This window comes from Scylla paramamosain, chromosome 9, assembly GCF_035594125.1.
Source record: "Scylla paramamosain isolate STU-SP2022 chromosome 9, ASM3559412v1, whole genome shotgun sequence".
Lineage (NCBI taxonomy): Eukaryota > Metazoa > Arthropoda > Malacostraca > Decapoda > Portunidae > Scylla > Scylla paramamosain.
In genome coordinates, this window is record NC_087159.1 from 23,500,001 (window position 1) to 23,520,704 (window position 20,704).

General features: G+C 39.2%; 2 protein-coding genes across 16 annotated transcripts in view; one reads left to right on the forward strand and one right to left on the reverse strand.

Moving 5' to 3' along the window:
* LOC135103726 (zinc finger C3HC-type protein 1-like) overlaps nucleotides 1-15,312 on the forward strand; it is a 111,540-nt gene extending 96,228 nt beyond the window's left edge. For both annotated transcript variants that reach the window (XM_064010378.1, XM_064010377.1), the window contains exon 7: nucleotides 15,078-15,312. In XM_064010378.1, the coding sequence (XP_063866448.1) occupies nucleotides 15,078-15,158 (81 nt within the window). In that variant the 3' untranslated portion in view covers nucleotides 15,159-15,312. The remainder of the gene's footprint in view (nucleotides 1-15,077) is intronic.
* LOC135103725 (stress-activated protein kinase JNK-like) overlaps nucleotides 15,310-20,704 on the reverse strand; it is a 310,917-nt gene continuing 305,522 nt past the window's right edge. For all 14 annotated transcript variants that reach the window (XM_064010369.1, XM_064010360.1, XM_064010371.1 and 11 more), the window contains one exon: nucleotides 15,310-19,997. In XM_064010369.1, the coding sequence (XP_063866439.1) occupies nucleotides 19,767-19,997 (231 nt within the window). In that variant the 3' untranslated portion in view covers nucleotides 15,310-19,766. The remainder of the gene's footprint in view (nucleotides 19,998-20,704) is intronic.

Consider the following 20,704-nt stretch of genomic DNA (forward strand, 5'->3'; position numbering starts at 1 on the left):
AATACTGCAAATTTGTAGCTGAAAGTTATCCATGTGAAGTGCCAGTCACTGAACACATTTATAGAGATGTTTTTACAAAACAGTGTAATATTGGCATTGCCCCTCCCAAGAAAGATATATGCATAACCTGTGATCTTATTGATGTGGAAATACAAGAAGAAGAAGCAGAGGGCAATGACACTAATACCCTGGAGAACAAGCTTGAAGAACACAAAAAGAAAGCAGCTGAGGCATAGGAATTACTGAGAACCCTGAAAGATGACCCTGATCCCCACAGGAAAATCCTATGCATGTACCTGCAACAAATCCTTGCCTGTCCCAAGTTTACAACTGGCATGGCATATTGTAAAATGAAGATATGGGTTTATAGATTTTGGATTTATATGTTTGTATGGGATGAGACTGTTGCTGGACATGGGTTTGATGAAGTTGGAAGTTGTTGACTAAAGTGGCTTGAGTTGAATATTGATGACACATTCAACACATCGACAACTTTTGCTGACAACTGTGCTTGACAAAAGAACCATCCAGTGGTACTGACAGCACTATGGCAGGTTCATAGTGGCAGGTTGAAGCATGTAGAGTTTGTCTTTCTTGTATCAGGAGGAGGAGGCTGTAGGCACTTGCCAAAATGATAATTACTCCCAGTGAGGTCTAAAGCACTGGATCAGGAGGTGCTGTGGACTTGTCATTAAACCCAGCTGTGACATCACTGAACATTTTCCTTTGTGTCTCACAACACAAGGGGGCAGTCACAGCCTGCCCTCTAAAGACAACTCTCTTCCTCCACACAAAACTACAAGCACCTAATAACACACACACACCCTTCACTCAAAATTTCTAAATCCATGGCGACTCCTACACCAGCCTCAGAGTCTCCATCTGGGGAGGGGACCACAAATGTCCCCAGGTCAGACTGCCCTTCTGATGATGACCCTGTCTTAACAACCCCCCTCAACTTTTTCTTCATTAACTTCTGCAACATTCGTGGTCCAAGATCTAATTTTCAGTCTGTAGAACACCACCTCTCCCCTTCTAAACCTCATCTTTTCCTTAAACTTAAACCCAGGTGTCTGTTCCCTCTTACTTTCTTTATATTAATTTTTTTATCCAAAGCTGGATGTTGCGTTTATGTGCGCAACGATTTAACCTGCTCTTGTGCCCACGCTCTTGAATCTTCCGAGTTTTCCACCATCTGGTTATGACTACAGAGTCACTCTCAAACAATTTATCTGTGTTGTATACCTCTCACCTAACTCCTCTGACTATAAGAAATTCTTAAACTTCCAAAGTGGAGCACATTCTGACTTTCTTCCCTTTTGCAGAGATCTCCATTCTCGGAGACTTCAATGTTCACCACCAGCTTTGGCTTTCCTCTCCCTTCACTGACCATCCTGGTGAACTAGCCTTCAACTTTGCTATCCTCCATGACCTAGAACAATTGGTGCAGCACCCTACTTGTATTCCTGACTGTCTTGGAGATACGCCCAACATTCTTGACCTTTTCCTGACCTCTAATCCTTCTGCTTATGCTGTCACCCTCTCTTCTCCATTGGGCTCCTCTGACCACAATCTCATATCTACATCTTGTCCTATTGTTCCAATCCCTCCTCAGGATCCTCCTAAGCAAAGGTGCCTCTGCCGTTTTGCCTCTGGTAGTTGGGGGGACCTGAGGAGGTATTTTGCTGATTTTCCTTGGAATGACTACTGCTTTCGTGTCAGAGACCCGTCTTTGTGTGCTGAGCACATAACAGAGGTGATAGTGTCTGGCAATGAGGCGTACATTCCTCACTCTTTTTCTAGACCTAAATCTTCCAAACTTTGGTTTAACACAGCTTGTTCTCATGCTGTACATGATAGAGAAGTGGCCCACAAGAGATACTTAAGCCTTCCATCACCAGAATCTCATGCACTTTATATTTCTGCCCAGAACCATGCCAAGTCTGTTCTCCAACCAGAAAGTGTCAAAATCTTTCAAGATCTAACTCCCTTCGTGACTTCTGGCATCTTGCCAAAAATATCTCCAATAACTTTGCTTCTTCTTTCCCTCCTTTATTTCAACCAGATGGCACCACTGCTATCACTTCTATTTCTAAAACTGAATTCTTCGCTCAAATCTTTGCTAAAAACTCTACCTCGGACGATTCTGGGCTTGTTCCTCCCCCTCCTCCACCCCTCTGACAACTTCATGCTACCTATCAAAATTCCTTGTAATGATGTTTTCCATGCCCTTGCTGGCCTAAACCTTCAGAAGGCTTATGGACCTGATGGTGTCCCTCCTATTGTTCTCTGAGACTGTGCCTCTGTGCTTCCACCTTGCCTAGTCAAACACTTTCAGCTCTGTCAACATCTACTTTTCCTTCTTGCTGGAAGTTTGCTTACGTTCAGCTTATTCTTAAAAAGGGTGACCATTCTAATCTCTCAAACTACTGTCCTATTGCTTTAATTTCCTGCCTATCTAAAGTTTTTGAATCTATCCTCAACAGGGAGATTCTTAAACATCTATCACTTGACAACCTTCTATCTGATTGTCAGTATGGGTTCTGTCAATGCTGCTCTACTGTTGATCTTCTGGTTTTCCTTACTGAGTCTTGGTCATCCTCTTTTAGAGATTTTGGTGAAACTATTGCTGTTGCCTTGGACATATCAAAAGCTTTTGATAGAGATAGAGTCTGGCACAAAGCTTTGATTTCCAAACTATCCTCCTATGGCTTCTATCCTTCTCTTTGTAACTTCATCTCAAGTTTCCTTTCTGACCATTCTATTGCTGCTGTGGTAGACAGTTTTTCTCCTAAATCTATTAACAGTGGTGTTCCTTAGGGTTCTTTCCTGTCAGCCACTCTCTTATTATTCATCAATGACTTCTAAACCAAACTTCTTGTCCTCTCCACTTCTACGCTGATGATACCACCCTGCACTTTTCCACGTCTTTTCATAGATGTCCAACCCTTCAGGAAGTAAACATTTCATGCAGGGAAGCCACAGAACACCTGACTTCTGATCTTTTTAAAATTTCTGAATGGGGCAGAGGAAACTTGGTATTGTCCAGTGCCTCAAAAACTCAATTCCTCCATCTATCAACTTGACACAACCTTCCAGACAACTATCCCCTCTTCTTCAATGACACTTAACTGTCCCCCTCTTTTACACTGAACATCCTCATCTGTCTTTTACTTATAATCTGAACTGGAAACTTCACATCTCATCTCAGGCTAAAACAGCTTCTGAGAAGTTAGGCGTTCTGAGGCGTCTCCGCCAATTTCTCTCACCCCCTGGCTGCTAACTCTGTACAAGGGCCTTATCCATCCATGTATGGAGTATGCTTCACATGTCGGGGGGGGTTCCACTTGTACCGCTCTTCTAGGCAGGGTGGAATCAAAAAAGCTTTTTGTCTCATCAACTCCTCTAACTGGAGTCATCAGCCTCTCTCTCATTGCCACAATGTTGCATCTCTAGCTGTCTTCTGCCACTATTTTCATGCTAACTGCTCTTCTGATCTTGCTAACTACATGCTTCCCTTCCTCCTGCGGCCTTGCTGCACAAGACTTTCTTCTTTCTCTCACCCCTATTCAGTCCATCTCTCTAATGAAAGAGTTACCACTATTCTCAATCATTCATCCCTTTCTCTGGTAAACTCTGGGACCCCTTGCTTGCTTCTGTATTTCCACCTTCCTATGACTTGAATTCGTTCAAGAGGGAGGTTTCAAGACACTTATCCTTCAATTTTTGACTACCGCTTTGGACCCTTTTCTGGGACTGGCATCTCAGTGGGCTTTTTTATGTACTGGATTTTTGTTGCCCTAGGCCAGTGTCCTCGTACATAAAAAAAAAATAAATAAATGAAAATAAAAATAATGTAGAGAAAAAAAATTTGTAGGTTTGAAGGGATTTTCACCCCAGATATCATACAGTCTTACAGGTAAGAAGTTCAGGGTTGTGAAAATGCAGCAAGAGGAGTTCTATAACCTGAATTTCCTTGTAAAAGCTGTAATGAAGCATAAAGCCTCTCAGGGAAAGTTTTCTAAAGCATCCCAAAAAGTGGTGAAAGATGTGTACAAGGAAGGATTCCTCCTTAAGAACCACTAACAGTGGTATTGATGAAGATGCTATCAAAGTACACTTGGAGGATGGCAGGAAATACTATGATTTTGGGAGTTTCCATCTTGAAAATGTGAATATTACATGCAGATACAACCAGGAACATTTGCTTAAGAAGTCCAAAGTGGACCAACCGAAATTGCTCATGCTGTTCTATCCTAATTCAAACAAAAGGGTATGGCTTGAACAGCTGTTAGGATGACAGGAACAGCTTGCAAGTGATGGATGGATGTGTACATGCACATGAGGAAGACCAATTTGTGGAAGACCCAGAATGTAATATCATAGACTATGTCTATGATGAGGCACATCTTGAGTAGATGTCATGACACTCACCCATCTGCTGGTGTCTACAAACAGCACAGGGACCACACTAATGATAATGGAATGGATATTAACCTACAAGGGACAATGTGATATTTGCCTTCTTTTGGTTGTAAAACAGAATATTCCATTATTATAATCTGTTATTATAGTCTATGGCTTTGTATTCAGAAACTCAATGAGGCTACTTTTTGTTATTGGAACAGCAATTTTTTTTAATATTGCAGAATAATCATGTGAAACATTATTATTATTATTATTATTATTATTATTATTATTATTATTATTATTATTATTATTATTATTTGTTGGGATTTGCTGCATTAATATTGCATTTTCCCCAGCAAGGAACATTATAAAATGCCAAATAGTGGAAAATTTTCCAGGTATTTTCTGAACCATTTTCTTTAGTTTCTAAATCATATTTTTTGTTATTTTCTGTGCCAAAGGACTCATGTGACAGTGTACAGACCATGAGCTTTGAAAGGGTGTAAGCAACATTATCCTAGCTATAATTGTTTTGGAGAAAATTTTATTATAATTTGAAAACTCTGAAGCTGTTTCCTGAGCATTTTAAGAAATGCCATTTGGGTGTGCTACTACAGGTGATGCCTCATATATATATATATATATATATATATATATATATATATATATATATATATATATATATATATATATATATATATATATATATATATATATATATATATATATATATATATATAAGTCTCTCTCTCTCTCTCTCTCTCTCTCTCTCTCTCTCTCTCTCTCTCTCTCTCTCTCTCTCTCTCTCTCTCTCTCTATTTATATACAGGGTATCCCGCAAGTTAAGGTAAATACTTCAGGATTTGATAGTTTGAGTAATTCTGTGTTGAAAATACTCTTTACACATGCTGTGTTTTGCTTTATTTTGCGAGAAATGAATGTGTAAATTGTGTGATGTGGGAACTGCTTGCCTGGGTGGTTGTTCACCTCCTTCCTTCCCTCCCTGGCTTGCTACATACACGAGTGGTGCTGTGTGGCATTAAGTGATAATTTTTTAGTACAGTCTACACAGTTGAAACCTTACAGGAAACAGCACATGACAGATTAAATTTTTGTATGTGTCTGTCAACAAAATGTACAGGTAACACATCAATACAGTTGTTGTTAATTGCTACTTTTTAAACATGTGGCAACTTACTGTAACTGTCTGTCACCCCCCAACACTCATTTGATGTCTTAACACCTAATAGTGAAAGGCCTCGTCAATCAGCCGAAGTGCATTTTTTGCCTTTCACACTCAGTAGCATTGAGTATTCAGACATGATATTCATGTGATGATATTCATGACATGATATTTTGTGAAGGGAATACCCAGGTTGCAGCAGCAGAATACAGACACAGGTACCCAGACAGAAGACACTCAGATAGCAGTGTTCTACAGAGTGCATCAGCATCTCTGTGAGAGAAGATGTTTCCCCTGTACTTCTGCAGCAGCTGAATGTACTGGAGCAGCTCAAGCTGGTATTGTCCAGATGACAAAACGAAGCCTCAACATCAGTACAAGAATACAGACTCAAATAATTGTACATAAAGAAGCAAGTTTATGAAACATCACAATTTGACATCACTTTGAAAGAATATCGTATAATCTAAAGGAACATCTACAGGAGTGACAGCAACACTGAGTAGTTTTCTTTTTTTTTTTTTTTATGTAGGAAGGATACTGGCCAAGGGCAACAAAAATCTAATAAAAAAAATGCCCACTGAAATGCCAGTCCCATAAAAGGGTCAAAGCAGTGGTCAAAAATTGATGGATAAGTGTCTTGAAACCTCCCTCTTGAAGGAATTCAAGTCATAGGAAGGTGGAAATACAGAAGCAGGCAGGGAGTTCCAGAGTTTACCAGAGAAAGGGATGAATGATTGAGAATACTGGTTAACTCTTGCGTTAGAGAGGTGGACAGAATAGGGGTGAGAGAAAGAAGAAAGTCTTGTGCAGCGAGGCCGCGGAAGGAGGGGAGGCATGCAGTTAGCAAGATCAAAAGAGCAGTTAGCATGAAAATAGTGGTAGAAGACAGCTAGATATGCAACATTGTGGAGGTGAGAGAGAGGCTGAAGACAGTCAGTTAGAGGAGAGGAGTTGATGAGACAAAAAGCTTTTGATTCCACCCTGTCTAGAAGAGCAGTACGACTGGAACCCCCCCAGACATGTGAAGCATACTCCATACATGGACGGATGAGGCCCTTGTACAGAGTTAGCAGCTGGGGGGGTGAGAAAAACTGGCGGAGACGTCTCAGAATACCTAACTTCATAGAAGCTGTTTTAGCTAGAGATGAGATGTGAAGTTTCCAGTTCAGATTATAAGTAAAGGACAGACCGAGGATGTTCAGTGTAGAAGAGGGGGACAGCTGAGTGTCATTGAAGAAGAGGGGATAGTTGTCTGGAAGGTTGTGTCGAGTTGATAGATGGAGGAATTGAATTTTTGAGGCATTGAACAATACCAAGTTTGCTCTGCCCCAATCACAAATTTTAGAAAGATCAGAAGTCAGGCGTTCTGTGGCTTCCCTGCGTGATATGTTTACCTCCTGAAGGGTTGGACGTCTATGAAAAGACGTGGAAAAGTGCAGGGTGGTATCATCAGCGTAGGGGTGGATAGGACAAGAAGTTTGGTTTAGAAGATCATTAATGAATAATAAGAAGAGAGTGGGTAACAGGACAGAACCCTGAGGAACACTACTGTTAATAGATTTAGGAGAAGAACAGTGACCGTCTACCACAGCAGCAATAGAACGGTCAGAAAGGAAACTTGAGATGAAGTTACAGAGAGAAGGATAGAAACTGTAAGAGGGTAGTTTGAAAATCAAAGCTTTGTGCCAGACTCTATCAAAGGCATTTGATATGTCCAAGGCAACAGCAAAAGTTTCACCAAAATCTCTAAAAGAGGATGACCAAGACTCAGTAAGGAAAGCCAGAAGATCACCAGTAGAGCAGCCTTGACGGAACCCATACTGGCAGTCAGATAGAAGGTTGTGAAGTGATAGATCTTTAAGAATCTTCCGGTTGAGGATAGATTCAAAAACTTTAGATAAACAGGAAATTAAAGCAATAGGACGGTAGTTTGAGGGATTAGAGCGGTCACCCTTTTTAGGAACAGGTTGAATGTAGGCAAACTTCCAGCAAGAAGGAAAGGTAGATGTTGACAGACAGAGCTGAAAGAGTTTGACTAGGCAAGGTGCAAGCACGGAGGCACAGTTTCGGAGAACAATAGGAGGGACCCCATCAGGTCCATAAGCATCATTGTGAAGAATTTTAATAGGTGGCATGAAGTAGTCAGAGGGTGGAGGAGAGGGAGGAACAAGCCCAGAATCGTCCAAGGTAGAGTTTTTAGCAAAGGTTTGAGCAAAGAGTTCAGCTTTAGAAATAGATGGGATAGCAGTGGTGCCATCTGGTTGAAGTAGAGGAGGGAAAGAAGAAGAAGCAAAGTTATTGGAGATATTTTTGGCTAGATGCCAGAAATCACGAGGGGAGTTAGATCTTGAAAGGTTTTGACATTTTCTGTTAATGAAGGAGTTTTTGGCTAGTTGGAGAACAGACTTGGCATGGTTCCGGGCAGAAATATAAAGTGCATGAGATTCTGGTGATGGAAGGCTTAAGTACCTTTTGTGGGCCACCTCTCTATCATGTATAGCATGAGAACAAGCTGTGTTAAACCGAGGTTTAGAAGGTTTAGGATGAGAAAAAGAGTGAGGAATGTACGCCTTCATGCCAAAGACTATCACCTCTGTTATGCGCTCAGCACACAAAGATGGGTCTCTGACACGGAAGCAGTAGTCATTCCAAGGAAAATCAGCAAAATACCTCCTCAGGTCCCCCCAACTAGCAGAGGCAAAACGCCAGAGGCACCTTCGCTTAGGGGGATCCTGAGGAGGGATTGGAGTGATAGGACAAGATAAAGATATGAGATTGTGATCAGAGGAGCCCAACAGAGAAGAAAGGGGGACAGCATAAGCAGAAGGATTAGAGGTCAGGAAAAGGTCAAGAATGTTGGACGTATCTCCAAGGCGGTCAGGAATACAAGTAGGGTGTTGCACCAATTGCTCTAGGTCATGGAGGATAGCAAAGTTGTAGGCTAGTTCACCAGGATGGTCAGTGAAGGGAGAGGAAAGCCAAAGCTGGTGGTGAACATTGAAGTCTCCAAGAATGGAGATCTCTGCAAAAGGGAAGAGAGTCAGAATGTGCTCCACTTTGGAAGTTAAGTAGTCAAAGAATTTCTTATAGTCAGAGGAGTTAGGAGAGAGGTATACAGCATAGATAAATTTAGTATGAGAATGACTCTGTAGTCGTAGCCAGATGGTGGAAAACTCGGAAGATTCAAGAGCGTGGGCACGAGAGCAGGTTAAATCATTGCGCACATAAACGCAACATCCAGCTTTGGATCGAAAATGAGGATAGAGAAAGTAGGAGGGAACAGAAAAGGGGCTACTGTCAGTTGCCTCAGACACCTGAGTTTCAATGAGGAAAAGAACATGAGGTTTAGAAGAGGAGAGGTGGTGTTCTACAGATTGAAAATTATATCTTAGACCGCGAATGTTGCAGAAGTTAATGAAGAAAAAGTTGAGGAGGGTGTCAAGACACTTAGGATCGTCGACAGAAAGGCAGTCTGACCTGGGGACATTTATGGTCCCCTCCCTAGATGGGGACTCCGAGGCTGGTGTAGGAGTCGCCATGATTTTAAAATTTTTGAGTGAAGGGTGTGTGTGTTATTAGGTGCTTGTAGTTTTGTGTGGAGGAAGAGAGTAGTCTTTAGAGGGCAGGCTGTGACTGCCCCCTTGTGTTGTGAGACACAAAGGGAAACGTTCAGTGAGGTCACAGCTGGGTTTAATGATAAGTTCACAGCACCCCCTGAGCAGTGCTTTAGACCTCACTGGGAGTAATTATCGTTTCGGCAGGTGTCTACTGCCTCCTCCAACAGAAGGAGGCAGTCTGAAGCAAGTGAGTTACCATGTATGTTTAAAAAAGTAGCACTTAACAACTGCTGTATTACTGTGCTATCTGTACATTTTCTTCACTGACTCATACAAAAATTTCATCCATCATTTGCTGTTTCCTTTAAGGCTTTGACTGCATAGATTATACAAAAAAAAAAAGATCACTTAATGCCACACAGTGTCACTGGAATACATAGTGAGTTGAGAAGGGAAGGAAGGAGATGGAGGCCAACCAAGGTGAGCAGTTCCTGCAACACTTACACATTAATTTCTTGCAAAATAAAGCAAAACACAGCATATGTGTATAGAGTATTTTCGACTTGGAATTACTTGACTATCAAATCCTGAAAGTATGTACCTTAACTCGTGGGACACCCTGTATACATATCTATATCCGTATATCTTTCTATATATCTATGTACAGTGGAAGATTGGTTACCGAATGCCTCCCTTTTTGAACAGACTGGTTTTTGAGCAAAATTTTGAATTCATTATTGCTTTTGATTGTGCCATAATTCAGTTCTAGAACAAAGTTACATGATTTAATATTAAAAGACATATCAAAAGCTGCCATTTATTACTACTTTATATGAGTGGCTGGCTGCAACAAGGGGACCAAGTGCCAAAAGTAAACAAATGAGTAAATTGCATTTAAAGGTAAGCACATTGTGTGTGTCATTCACCATCGCTTTATTTTACCTGTCTAGCGTGTCCAATGTAGAGTATATACAATTGTGTATTATATCCCATTATAGACTACATTTTCTTGGCTTTTTTTTTGTGATATACTTTTTTTTTGTTATGTTGAATAATTAAATAATTATAAAATGAGGAATAAAACTTAAGCAGGAAACATTTTCAGATTTTGAGACTTTCACATGGTCCAGTAAACCTTTGAACAAAAAAGAATCTGTTGACATGCAGCATTTCAATAATTCATTAAGAAGACTCAGACTTATAAGTAAAACACTCCATGATAATAATTTTAGAGCTTCCTGCTGGCTCAGTTGCACCATTTCAGCGCCTCTCTTTCTAGGAGGAGGGATGGACGATACTGCCAGATGTACAATAATTTCTACTATTTCCCCTTCATATCTCTCTCTCTCTCTCTCTCTCTCTCTCTCTCTCTCTCTCTCTCTCTCTCTCTCTCTCTCTCTCTCTCTCTCTCTCTCTCTCTCTCTCTCTCTCTCTCTCTCTCTCTCTCTCTCTCTCTCTCTCTCTCTCTCTCTCTCTCTCTCTCTCTCTCTCTAAAAACCATCTCAGGGGAGTGAGACAGTTTATAGTGAGGACCTGTTGTTTATTCTCAACATTTGTATCTTCTACTCTTTAAAATATTTGCAAGTGATTTGCTTTCCCTTTTCAAGATCACATGAGAGAGAGAGAGAGAGAGAGAGAGAGAGAGAGAGAGAGAGAGAGAGAGAGAGAGAGAGAGAGAGAGAGAGAAGGCACTATCAGCATGGTAATGCACCATTGTGATTCTCTCGCTCTGTCATGTTAAGTAATAATTATACCTAATAACATAGCTTCCTGTAATAACTTGACACAAAATGTAAGGATATTAACATTAGCAATTCTGAACGACAGCTTGGGTTGCCTGGTGTGGCATGTGTTGATAGAGAAAACTTATGTGCCCCCTGTAATGAAGTTTTTATTGCCATATATGGAAATTTTCATGTGTGTAACACTAATATTTTAATAACAGTAGTGTACACTAATGCTTTGCATTAGAATTAACCATCATTATCAACAGCTGCCTCTTCAAACATCTGATATTTACCGAAAGAGATAGTGATGGCGATAGCATGGTTGATGAGGTATGCACTACTATGATTAGTGGATGATGATAGCTGCACACACAATATAAATATGATCACATCAATGTTATTTCTAAGATGTAGAGAAATTTATAGAAAAGAATATATTGTTAACTCCATTTCATGGTGGTTGCTGCTTGGCCCCTAATATTTCCTATAAATATTTACTTCATTTTTACATATTTTGAGGAAAGACACAGAGTGTAAGACAGTAATTCAATCTTGGAAATAAAGTAAATGTGATCCCGTTGAAAAGCCTCGATGTAAACAAACTATTTGGTGCTCAGGAATAATCCCCAGCCATCTGTGGCTATCTTGATGACCTCCAGTGCAGAGATAATGCACAACTGCATTTTTTCAGTAGCTTTCCCCAGCAGCAAGATGTCTAAAAGCCTGGTTCACACAAGTCTGTTTTTACGGATTCCATCTCCATTCACTGTCCAACAATAACGTCACAAAAACGGAGTCTGTATTGAACAGGAGTTGGCTGCTGTCTCTGTATCCATGTTTGTCAACATGGCTGTGAGGAGAAGAGACCTCCACAACAAGGAATTTATACACTTGTTCGTTGTTGACAAAGAGAGGCCAGTGAGGAGAAGAGAGTGATTTATTACACAGTAAAGAAATATAAGTAGTTGCACAGTAGTGAATCCTACAGACACTACAAAGTAGTGTCTGCTGTATCAGGAGGCTATACTAGTATTTTCCAGTTCTTAATTATTAATACACTGTCATTACCATAGCTGCTGATTGAGGCTTGTTGCATTTCTGCAATTTGTTAAGCTGGTCTGTCCAGTCCTTCCTTGTGCTTGTGTTTACATGCTTTGTGGTGTTGCTGCACCTCATGTTGGAACCCTAGTCATTACTCATTTTGTACATGAAGTGTAAAAATGTTTAATTTACAATATATTATTATTACATTGCAAAGCTGTAATTCAATAACTTTTTTTCATGCACTTGAGTATCATACATAGAATATTAAAAATATCAGTATGTGCAACACTGCCCATCTCTCTGTACAGAGTTAAACTTGGTTCATGTCTTCTGCTTGATGGTGTCCATTCAAGCAGAGGTAGAAATAGAGCCTGGTTCCCACTACAGTTGCTCAAAATGGAAACGGTGGTGACATCATTGTTGGACGGTGTATGTAAATGGAATCTGTAAAAATGGAGTAGTATAAACCAGGCTTTATATTTATCAAAGCGGCACAAAATTTGGTGTGATAATGTGATAACTCAGGATGGTAAGAAGTTAGCTAGGCATGAAACTTGGGAGGGTATTGTATATATTTGTTGTGTTATCTCAAATGCAGTAGTGCATATGTGCTTATTTTGATGTTTTTTCTTTTTCCAAAATAGTGGAATTTTTTTCTTATTATTTTCTTGTTCCCTAGAACCAATTAATTTTTTCCCATAGGTTCTTCAGTTGCCATAATACACATTTGCCATAACAAATGCTACCTTTGAACAAATCAAGTTCGTTGTCATGTACCTCACTGTACTGTATTTTTATTGGGAAAGCTACATTTCTGTCTGTATTTTTGTGAGCATTATACCATGTGCCTGCTCCAAGAAACCAGAAATCGTGTATGCTACAACGTGAGAGATAAACAAGGTGGGGCATTAAGGACCTGTCCCCTTATTTTTCATGAAGTTAGTGATAAATGCATCAATTTACATGAAATTTTACTTGTAAACAACTATGATAGCTACTTACGTGTGTAGACATTTGTGAAACGATACATGAAAAGAAAAAAGAAAAAAATAATTTAGGTTAAAACCTTTTCATATTTACCCATTGTCTACTTGTTATAAGCTCTGAAGGTAATTAACATAGACATACTTTAAAAATACCATTGATTAAAGTAGGCATTACTAAAGATGTTGGTGAATTTATATCATATATATATATATATATATATATATATATATATATATATATATATATATATATATATATATATATATATATATATATATATATATATATATTTTTTTTTTTTTTTTAAGGCCAGAAAAAAAATTAAGGCACACATCTTTTTTCGCCACCTAGGTAATTTTCTGGAATTTGTTAGAAATAAAATATATAATTAGTAAACACTTAAAAAAGCAATTCTAAGGTTAAAACCAAAAAAGATCAACAAACAGTGCAAAAGAAATAAAACCAATAACAAAAACTGAAGCATGATTTGAAGAGCAAAAACTTACATATGAGAAAAACAGCTTTTTCTAGCAGCACTGTGCTGGTCAGAAGCTGCTGGCAGCATATTCCATGTCAAGCCGAACCTTCTCCTTTCTCATCTTTCTCTTATATGGTGTGTCCATGGGTTTATTCTTCCCTTCTAGATACTTGTGCAATTCAGCAGTGTTCTCAATCCCAAGGTGCTCAATCAAACAGCTTTTCAAATGACCAACAGTGTAGTTGGAGACAGCAGTTGCAACTGCGAAGTTGGTAATTCTTTTGCTGACGTTACAAAGTTTTGTGCAAATCCTCCATGTACATGAATGAAGGTGTTCATTGCGGTTTTGAGTCATTCCTTTCATAGATTTAGTCAACAAGTTGTCAGTTGTGAATTGGTCATAAATCGCCTTGATCTCCTTCAGCTGATCTGTGTCTAGGTGAAAATATACTTTCATTTTCTTATGAGATGCAGGCATTTCCTTTTGGGTGATGCCTTTATTACAAAAACACCATGAATCTTCATCTTGAGCACACAAACGATGCTATGGGTTTTAATCAGTGGATGTGCAGTGGTAAAGTTAATGTTTCAGCTCTCATTTCTGCAGCACTTGTGCTAACCTTCCTATTCAGGCTTATTTGGTAATAGTGCTGGAGGCTGTTGATGACAGTGTCTGTCAGCTTGTTCTTTCCTCCAAATGTTCCTACTTTTTTTTTACTTTCTTCAGACCGTGTAGGGCAATGCCTGAAGGAAGTCAAACACACAAAGCGTGGATTCATACATATATTCTGATCATAATGTAATCATCAACACTGATGCATTCAGCGGCTAGGCTTGTGGTGGGCTGCAGGGCACACCAACTATGACAGATGCTAGATGTCTGGAATATTATCTAAAAAAATTGTGCTAAAATTCGAGAAAAACACAGAAAAAAGACTTAAGTGTCAAACAAAGTGGATTTAAAGGGCAAGGCGAGCTATCATATGACTTGCCCTTTAAAATTTAAATGCCACTGTAAACAATGCGTTCATGTTCATGGCAATCACAGAAGATGCTCCCACAACCTCCTTTTATTTTTGGAGGGCTTATTTGATTTAGGCATTTTCATCAGTTGCTCAAAATTTGGGTAAAGGTCCATTAAAAAAAATCATATTTAAATTTGAAAAAAAAAAAAAAAAACAGTAATCCCTTGTCCCCTACTAGAGTTTCCCTTAAAGGGCGCAATCAAAGTAAATCATTCACAATTTTTTTTTTTTTTTTTTTTTTTTTTTTGCAATTGTGGCTTGATGGCTTTGTTGATAAACATTGTGTTATTTGAAATGTGTTGTTTCATGGTTTTTAGCATGGAAAATTGGTTATTTCAGTCATGAATAATTTTGAGATTTTAAATTGCATCTCCCATTAGATAGAACAACACAACTGCACACTTTGCTCTCAGATTAAAAGAACACTGTCATGAAAGAAATGAAGCATGAAACTGGGGATCCACTCTTTTGTATTCTTATTTGTACAATGAGATAAAGTAAGATATGTCTGTCTTAACTACCTTCCATTCAGAGGGATCTCAGCCATGGCATATTTTTTATGTGAAATGGAAGAGTGGTGGAAGAATGCTCTATACAAGTATATATAATTATAACAAGTTTGCCTCATATGCATTTTCTTTTACTTTTTAACTTTCATTTCAGGATGGAAATGTACAAGGGATAAGATTAATACGTACAGTTTTGGATGATGTGGGGAGTGAAGAGCTTCAACAAGTGGAATGAAGGTTTCATTTCTTGTCAAAATCCCCTTTACATAATGTCAGCACTACTAATTTGGTAAGCAATGTAATTTTGGCTGTATATTTGTATACATCATTGTATCTAGTGCTTTTGTACTAATAAAAATGTATGATGTAATAAAATGTTCATCAGATAACTTGATAATTTTATTCTTCTTTGCACTACTGGGGGAGGTTGCTTTTATATACAAAAGGTTATGATTTGTCCTGCCTAAGCACAATTGTTTGAGAGTTAAACAGGTGTAGTAGCAGAGAGAACCACACAGCCTCTCTGTGGATACCCTAGCTCAACTATCCAGGAAGAGAGAACAAAGAATCATTAACTTTGGTTATACAGTACTACTGGATGGAGGTTGAAACTGGTATAGATGAATGAATAGTCTTAGCCAGAAATTTAGTGCATCCACAGAGAGTGCTGTCAGCAGACATAAAACTTAACACCAATCAGCATCATTCTCAAACTACCTGTACAATATTCATTCATATGATTTTCTCTCTCTCTCTCTCTCTCTCTCTCTCTCTCTCTCTCTCTCTCTCTCATGCACACCCACACACACACACACACACACACTGGGGAATAAGAAGTATGGGAACAACATTGAGTGGGAGGAAACACTGCATATCCCTAACACCTATGGGAGTACACAAGTCTTGAGCACTCTGGAAAAAAACACCACTTTTTTGAGACAGCAGGTAGTCATGCCTTCCAGCCATGCCATACTGTAGTTTTGGTGTTTTTTGCTGTAGTGGTGCAAGTCACCTCATATGTTCACACACACACACACACACACACACACACACACACACACACACACACACACACACACACACACACACACACACTTGCACACTAGAATAACCAGAGAAAAGAAAAGACAATAAAAGATATAACTGAATTCCAAAAGGGGACCTGACCAACTGATGGAACACTGACTGTACTGGGCCACACTGGCACTAAGTTTTGTACATGTCACTAAAGGTTTTACACTAGTGAACCTAACACTATAGCCTAGATGAGCTAGCATACAATGGATTATTATATTGTTATAATTATCATTATTAGTCTAAAATGATGGATCCCAGTGGCTGTGGTGTAGCATCTAGGGATGGTTGTGGGAGGGGGGGACTCCAGACCCAGTTTACAAAACAAACACCTACCAGTGGCCTGCCAGCAGCTTTCAACAACATAACTTGGAATGTACAAAGAAAGTGATTGTAGATCCTATTTCTTTAGTTTAGACATCACTAGGGTAGGGGTACAACTCTAGCAGGGGTAGGACCCACACCACAGCAAGATGCCTATACAACATTCACAAAACTTTCAGTTATAGTTTGAAAGACTTTTAAAATATCCACAAACAGGTCTCAATCTTCCAGCAATCATTCTGCAAACATCACTTACCCTATAAAAATAAGATAAAAAAGGGGCAGGAGAGGATTCTCTTGTTATCTGCACATTACATTGGTGCTGACAGTGTATACATTGAGAATGGGGCAGTGAAAGGGAAAGATGCTGCCCTCCCTCACTATGGATATTCCTCCTGCACACCAGAGGTTAACAAGAAAGAGGCAAGACTAAACAGTCTCTGCTGTCCAGAAGAGAAAGTTCAGTCACAGTGTTTCTATCCAATAATACCTTCTTGAACTACAAGCCAGTTATGGAATCCTGAAGATGGTATATGGAGAGAAAATTTATAGAAATATTTTAACCTTTGAAGTTACTTATTGCCATGCTTTGATTAAAAAAAACAGGAAATTCTTTAGGACTCCCTATTGACCAAAATTAATGTTTTAAAAGCTACTTCAAGTAGGGAATTATACACACATCATGATTTACATTATCATTTTACATATATATTGAAAATTTTGTGAAATGATATATAATCTTTATTCCTAAATATGTATTAACAAAATCCACTAATAAAATTTTTTACTATGTTGATAAAATAACAAGACTGCCAGGATTCTCAGTTACAGCCAGACAGCTAGACTTCTCTACAAAATGAATGATGGGTGAGTTTGGAGCCATAGATTACAAGTGAAGAAGCAAGGCTTATGGAAGGTGAGTTGGCGGGAAGGTAAAGCTCACATGGGTGGCTGGATGAGCATGTGACATTTCCTGCTGCCAGGTGTCAAAACTTTCATAATTTCTAAATAGACAAGGAAGTCCTCAAAATGAAAATCAAATATTTTTTTATAATAGCAGCAGAAGTAGCAGTTTTAATAACTGTACAGTTTGAAGTGGTGATTCTAGTACAGGAGAACCAAAAAAAAGATCCCACAAACAAAGTTTAGGTGTGTTCAGGGGAGGGGGGGGGGGATGGAGGCTGCGCATCAAACTGAGTGGTGGACGGACTTAAGCCACTCCAGAAAAGAGACACAACTATGGGGACCACTCAAACAACTCTGTGGGTGAATATTTATTTACAAGTGACAGTGTGTGTATGTGTTTGTGTGCATGTTGGAAGAAGAGTGGTGATGATTTCATGATGTGTATTTTCCTGGAGTCCTGTTCCTTATAAGCTGACATCATCAATCTCCAGATTTTCTGTGGTATATCACAGCAATGTGATAATCCATGGCAGAAAAATATTTACAAGTGATTGTATGTGTGTGGTTGGTGTGTGTAAGTGTGTGTGTGTCTGTGTGTGTGTGTGTGTTTGTGTGTGAGAGAGAGGTGGTGCAGGGTGACTCTTTTTGAAGTGGATTTTCCTGGAGTTCTGTCCCTTACTGGCTGACATCATCCATCTCCGGACTCTCTGTGGTATGTCACAGTTATGTGATAGTGAAATCAGAGATAGCCAGGGAGATGAAACTGATGGATAAACTGACATAGGCATGAAGAACTCTGCATAAATCTTAATGAGTTTTGGGACGTGTGTGTGTGTGTGTGTGTGTGTGTGTGTGTGTGTGTGTGTGTGTGTGTCCATCCATTTATCTATCTTTGTGTGTATTTAACTAGTTATAATTTACAGGGCGAGCTATGCTCATGTGGTTCCATCTCCATATCTACCCTTATCCAGTTTTTCCTTAAAGTTGTGCATACTTGTTGCGATACTACATCCTCAATGAGTTTGTTCCAAACTTCTATATTTCTCTGTGGGAAACTATATTTCTTTTTGTTACTCAAGCATCTTCCTTTTCTTATTTTTTTGCTGTGTCTTTGTTTGTATCTGGTATTTCCTGCTTCTCTTAGCAGCAGTTTCTCTTGTGTGTGTGTGTGTGTGTGTGTGTGTGTGTGTGTGTGTGTGTGTGTGTGTGTGTGTGTGTGTGTGTGTGTGTGTGTGTGTGTGTGTAGAGAGAGAGAGAGAGAGAGAGAGAGAGAGAGAGAGAGAGAGAGAGAGAGAGAGAGAGAGAGAGAGAGAGAGAGAGAGAGAGAGAGAGAGAGAGAGAGAGAGAGAGAGAGAGAGAGAGAGAGAGAGAGTGACTGACACATAGTGATAGATTGCTAAACTGATAGGTGAACTTATTAAATGAGAATGATACAAATTTGTTAAGGAAACTATAACCTTAAAAAAAAAAAAAAAAAAAAAAAAAAAAAAAAAAAAATCTGACCATATACCTTAAAAAGCAAGCGGAATGAGTCTGTACAGAGATACAAATTTGACACAAGTCTGTACATTTGTAGCCTGTTAGTCCAGGAGACCCGTGGAAGAACTAGTTTTCTCATAATGGACTGGGGGAGGGGGAGAACAGATAATCTTTAATCACATTAAATTCCTTAAAATGTAGGACCCAACCATGAAACTTACTGACATTCTATCACTTATGACCCATGATTTCATAGTAAAATAAAAAGATCAACATTAATCAATGCTTGATATGCTGTTGTTTTCACAGGAGCTACAAGCATAGCTTTCAAGAGACAGCTTTTTTTGCAACATAGTGGATGCAATTCCTTTAGGTTTAAATGGAATTATTAAATGGTGATCAACTTCAGGAAAACTAATTTGAAGAGCCAAGCAAGGCAAATAATTTTCATAATGTTTGACTCAATATAGGAGAGAGAGAGAGAGACTGATGGTATTCCAATGCTGCAACCTAATCTTAGTTCACCATTATGATAACAAAAGAATACAACTCCTCTCCAGTGATTGTAGACATCAAGCAGTCAAATATCTACAGTTTATTCAGTACCCTAAAATTGCATATGTTTGTCTGAATGCTCATGATCTTTTATGTTTTTACTTTCTCATACATTCACTTTCACTCTTTTCATCATATGCTGGTCACAGAGGCTGACAGTAGATGAAGATGCCTCAGTGCCTCAGTCAACCAGTATAAGGATAATTTCAAACTGATGAAAGTGCATGGATTTGGGCTGGTGATGCCATCTGGCTTGGGTTAGTGGTATTAAAACCACCTCACTTAAGCACAATACAAGGGCTACTACCAGGCTCAGCGAACACAAGTAGTCAAACAACCAAGTTCCCAAGTCAAGGAAAACAACTTTCCAAACAAGCCAGAGCCAACAGTTCTTTCCAGTGGCATGCCTCAGCCTCCTCCCACGGTCAGTGAGCAGCTGTGGGATGGGGTGAGGGACCAAGGTAGGGCGGAGAGTGCTGGGCTGTTAGGAGGGCTGTGGGCAGCCCTATCTATGATTAGGGCGATGATCAGGATCCCCATCTGCGGCAGCATTGGTGGCAGCTGAGGGTGGAGCATGGGTATTAGGTGTTCCATGGGCTCCACCAGCTCCTGCCCCACCTCCTGGGGTGTTGTACACCAGTTCATAGTCCATCACTTCCTTGTAGATCAGCTCCTTCCACTGATCCACTGTGTGTTCCCGGTCATCCACGCTATGGTCATATGGTCCAGGTGCAGGCTGAAGGGTGTTAAACATAATTAAAGTACAACTCATGATTGCATTTGCAAGTTTTTAATACTAAATGGCAAATCTTAATGTTTTCAGCAAATTATGCACCAGGCTGAGATTGCAACCTTCTTGCTCATCCCTTTGTCTGTGAAAGAGGTAACTAAATTAATGGGAATTTTTTTTTTTTTTTCAAAATAATCTACATATAAGTGCATTACACAGCTCATCCTCCTGTTTGAATGATGAATGATAAATATAATATACACTAAGAATTCTATGCCACAATATGCAACTGTGTGTGTAGCACATGGAGAATGTACTTTCTAAGAGGCCAAGAAAACAGGAGATCTGACAGTATGTTGCATTCCAGTGATGATAACTCAAGTTAAAAGATGACCATTTTCATATCCATAATCTCAAGATTTCCCTGAATTCTACTTGTGGCCAGCTTATTTGGAATTTTCTGTATCCTTGCAAAAAAGTGATCACTTTTATTTATTTATTTATCTTATTTTTTAAGTTAGGAAGAATGCAGCTTCAATTAATATTAACACAAAATTTATCCATGGCAATGGCCCTTGGTTCACTATAGTCATTCTGAGTTACCAAGATGCAGTCATGGGCCAGGCTGTTAAGGTGATTGTAAAATAGGTGTGTGTGCATGTAATAATAATAATATGTATGTTTATTATGGGGAAAATGAAACAATGCAGCTG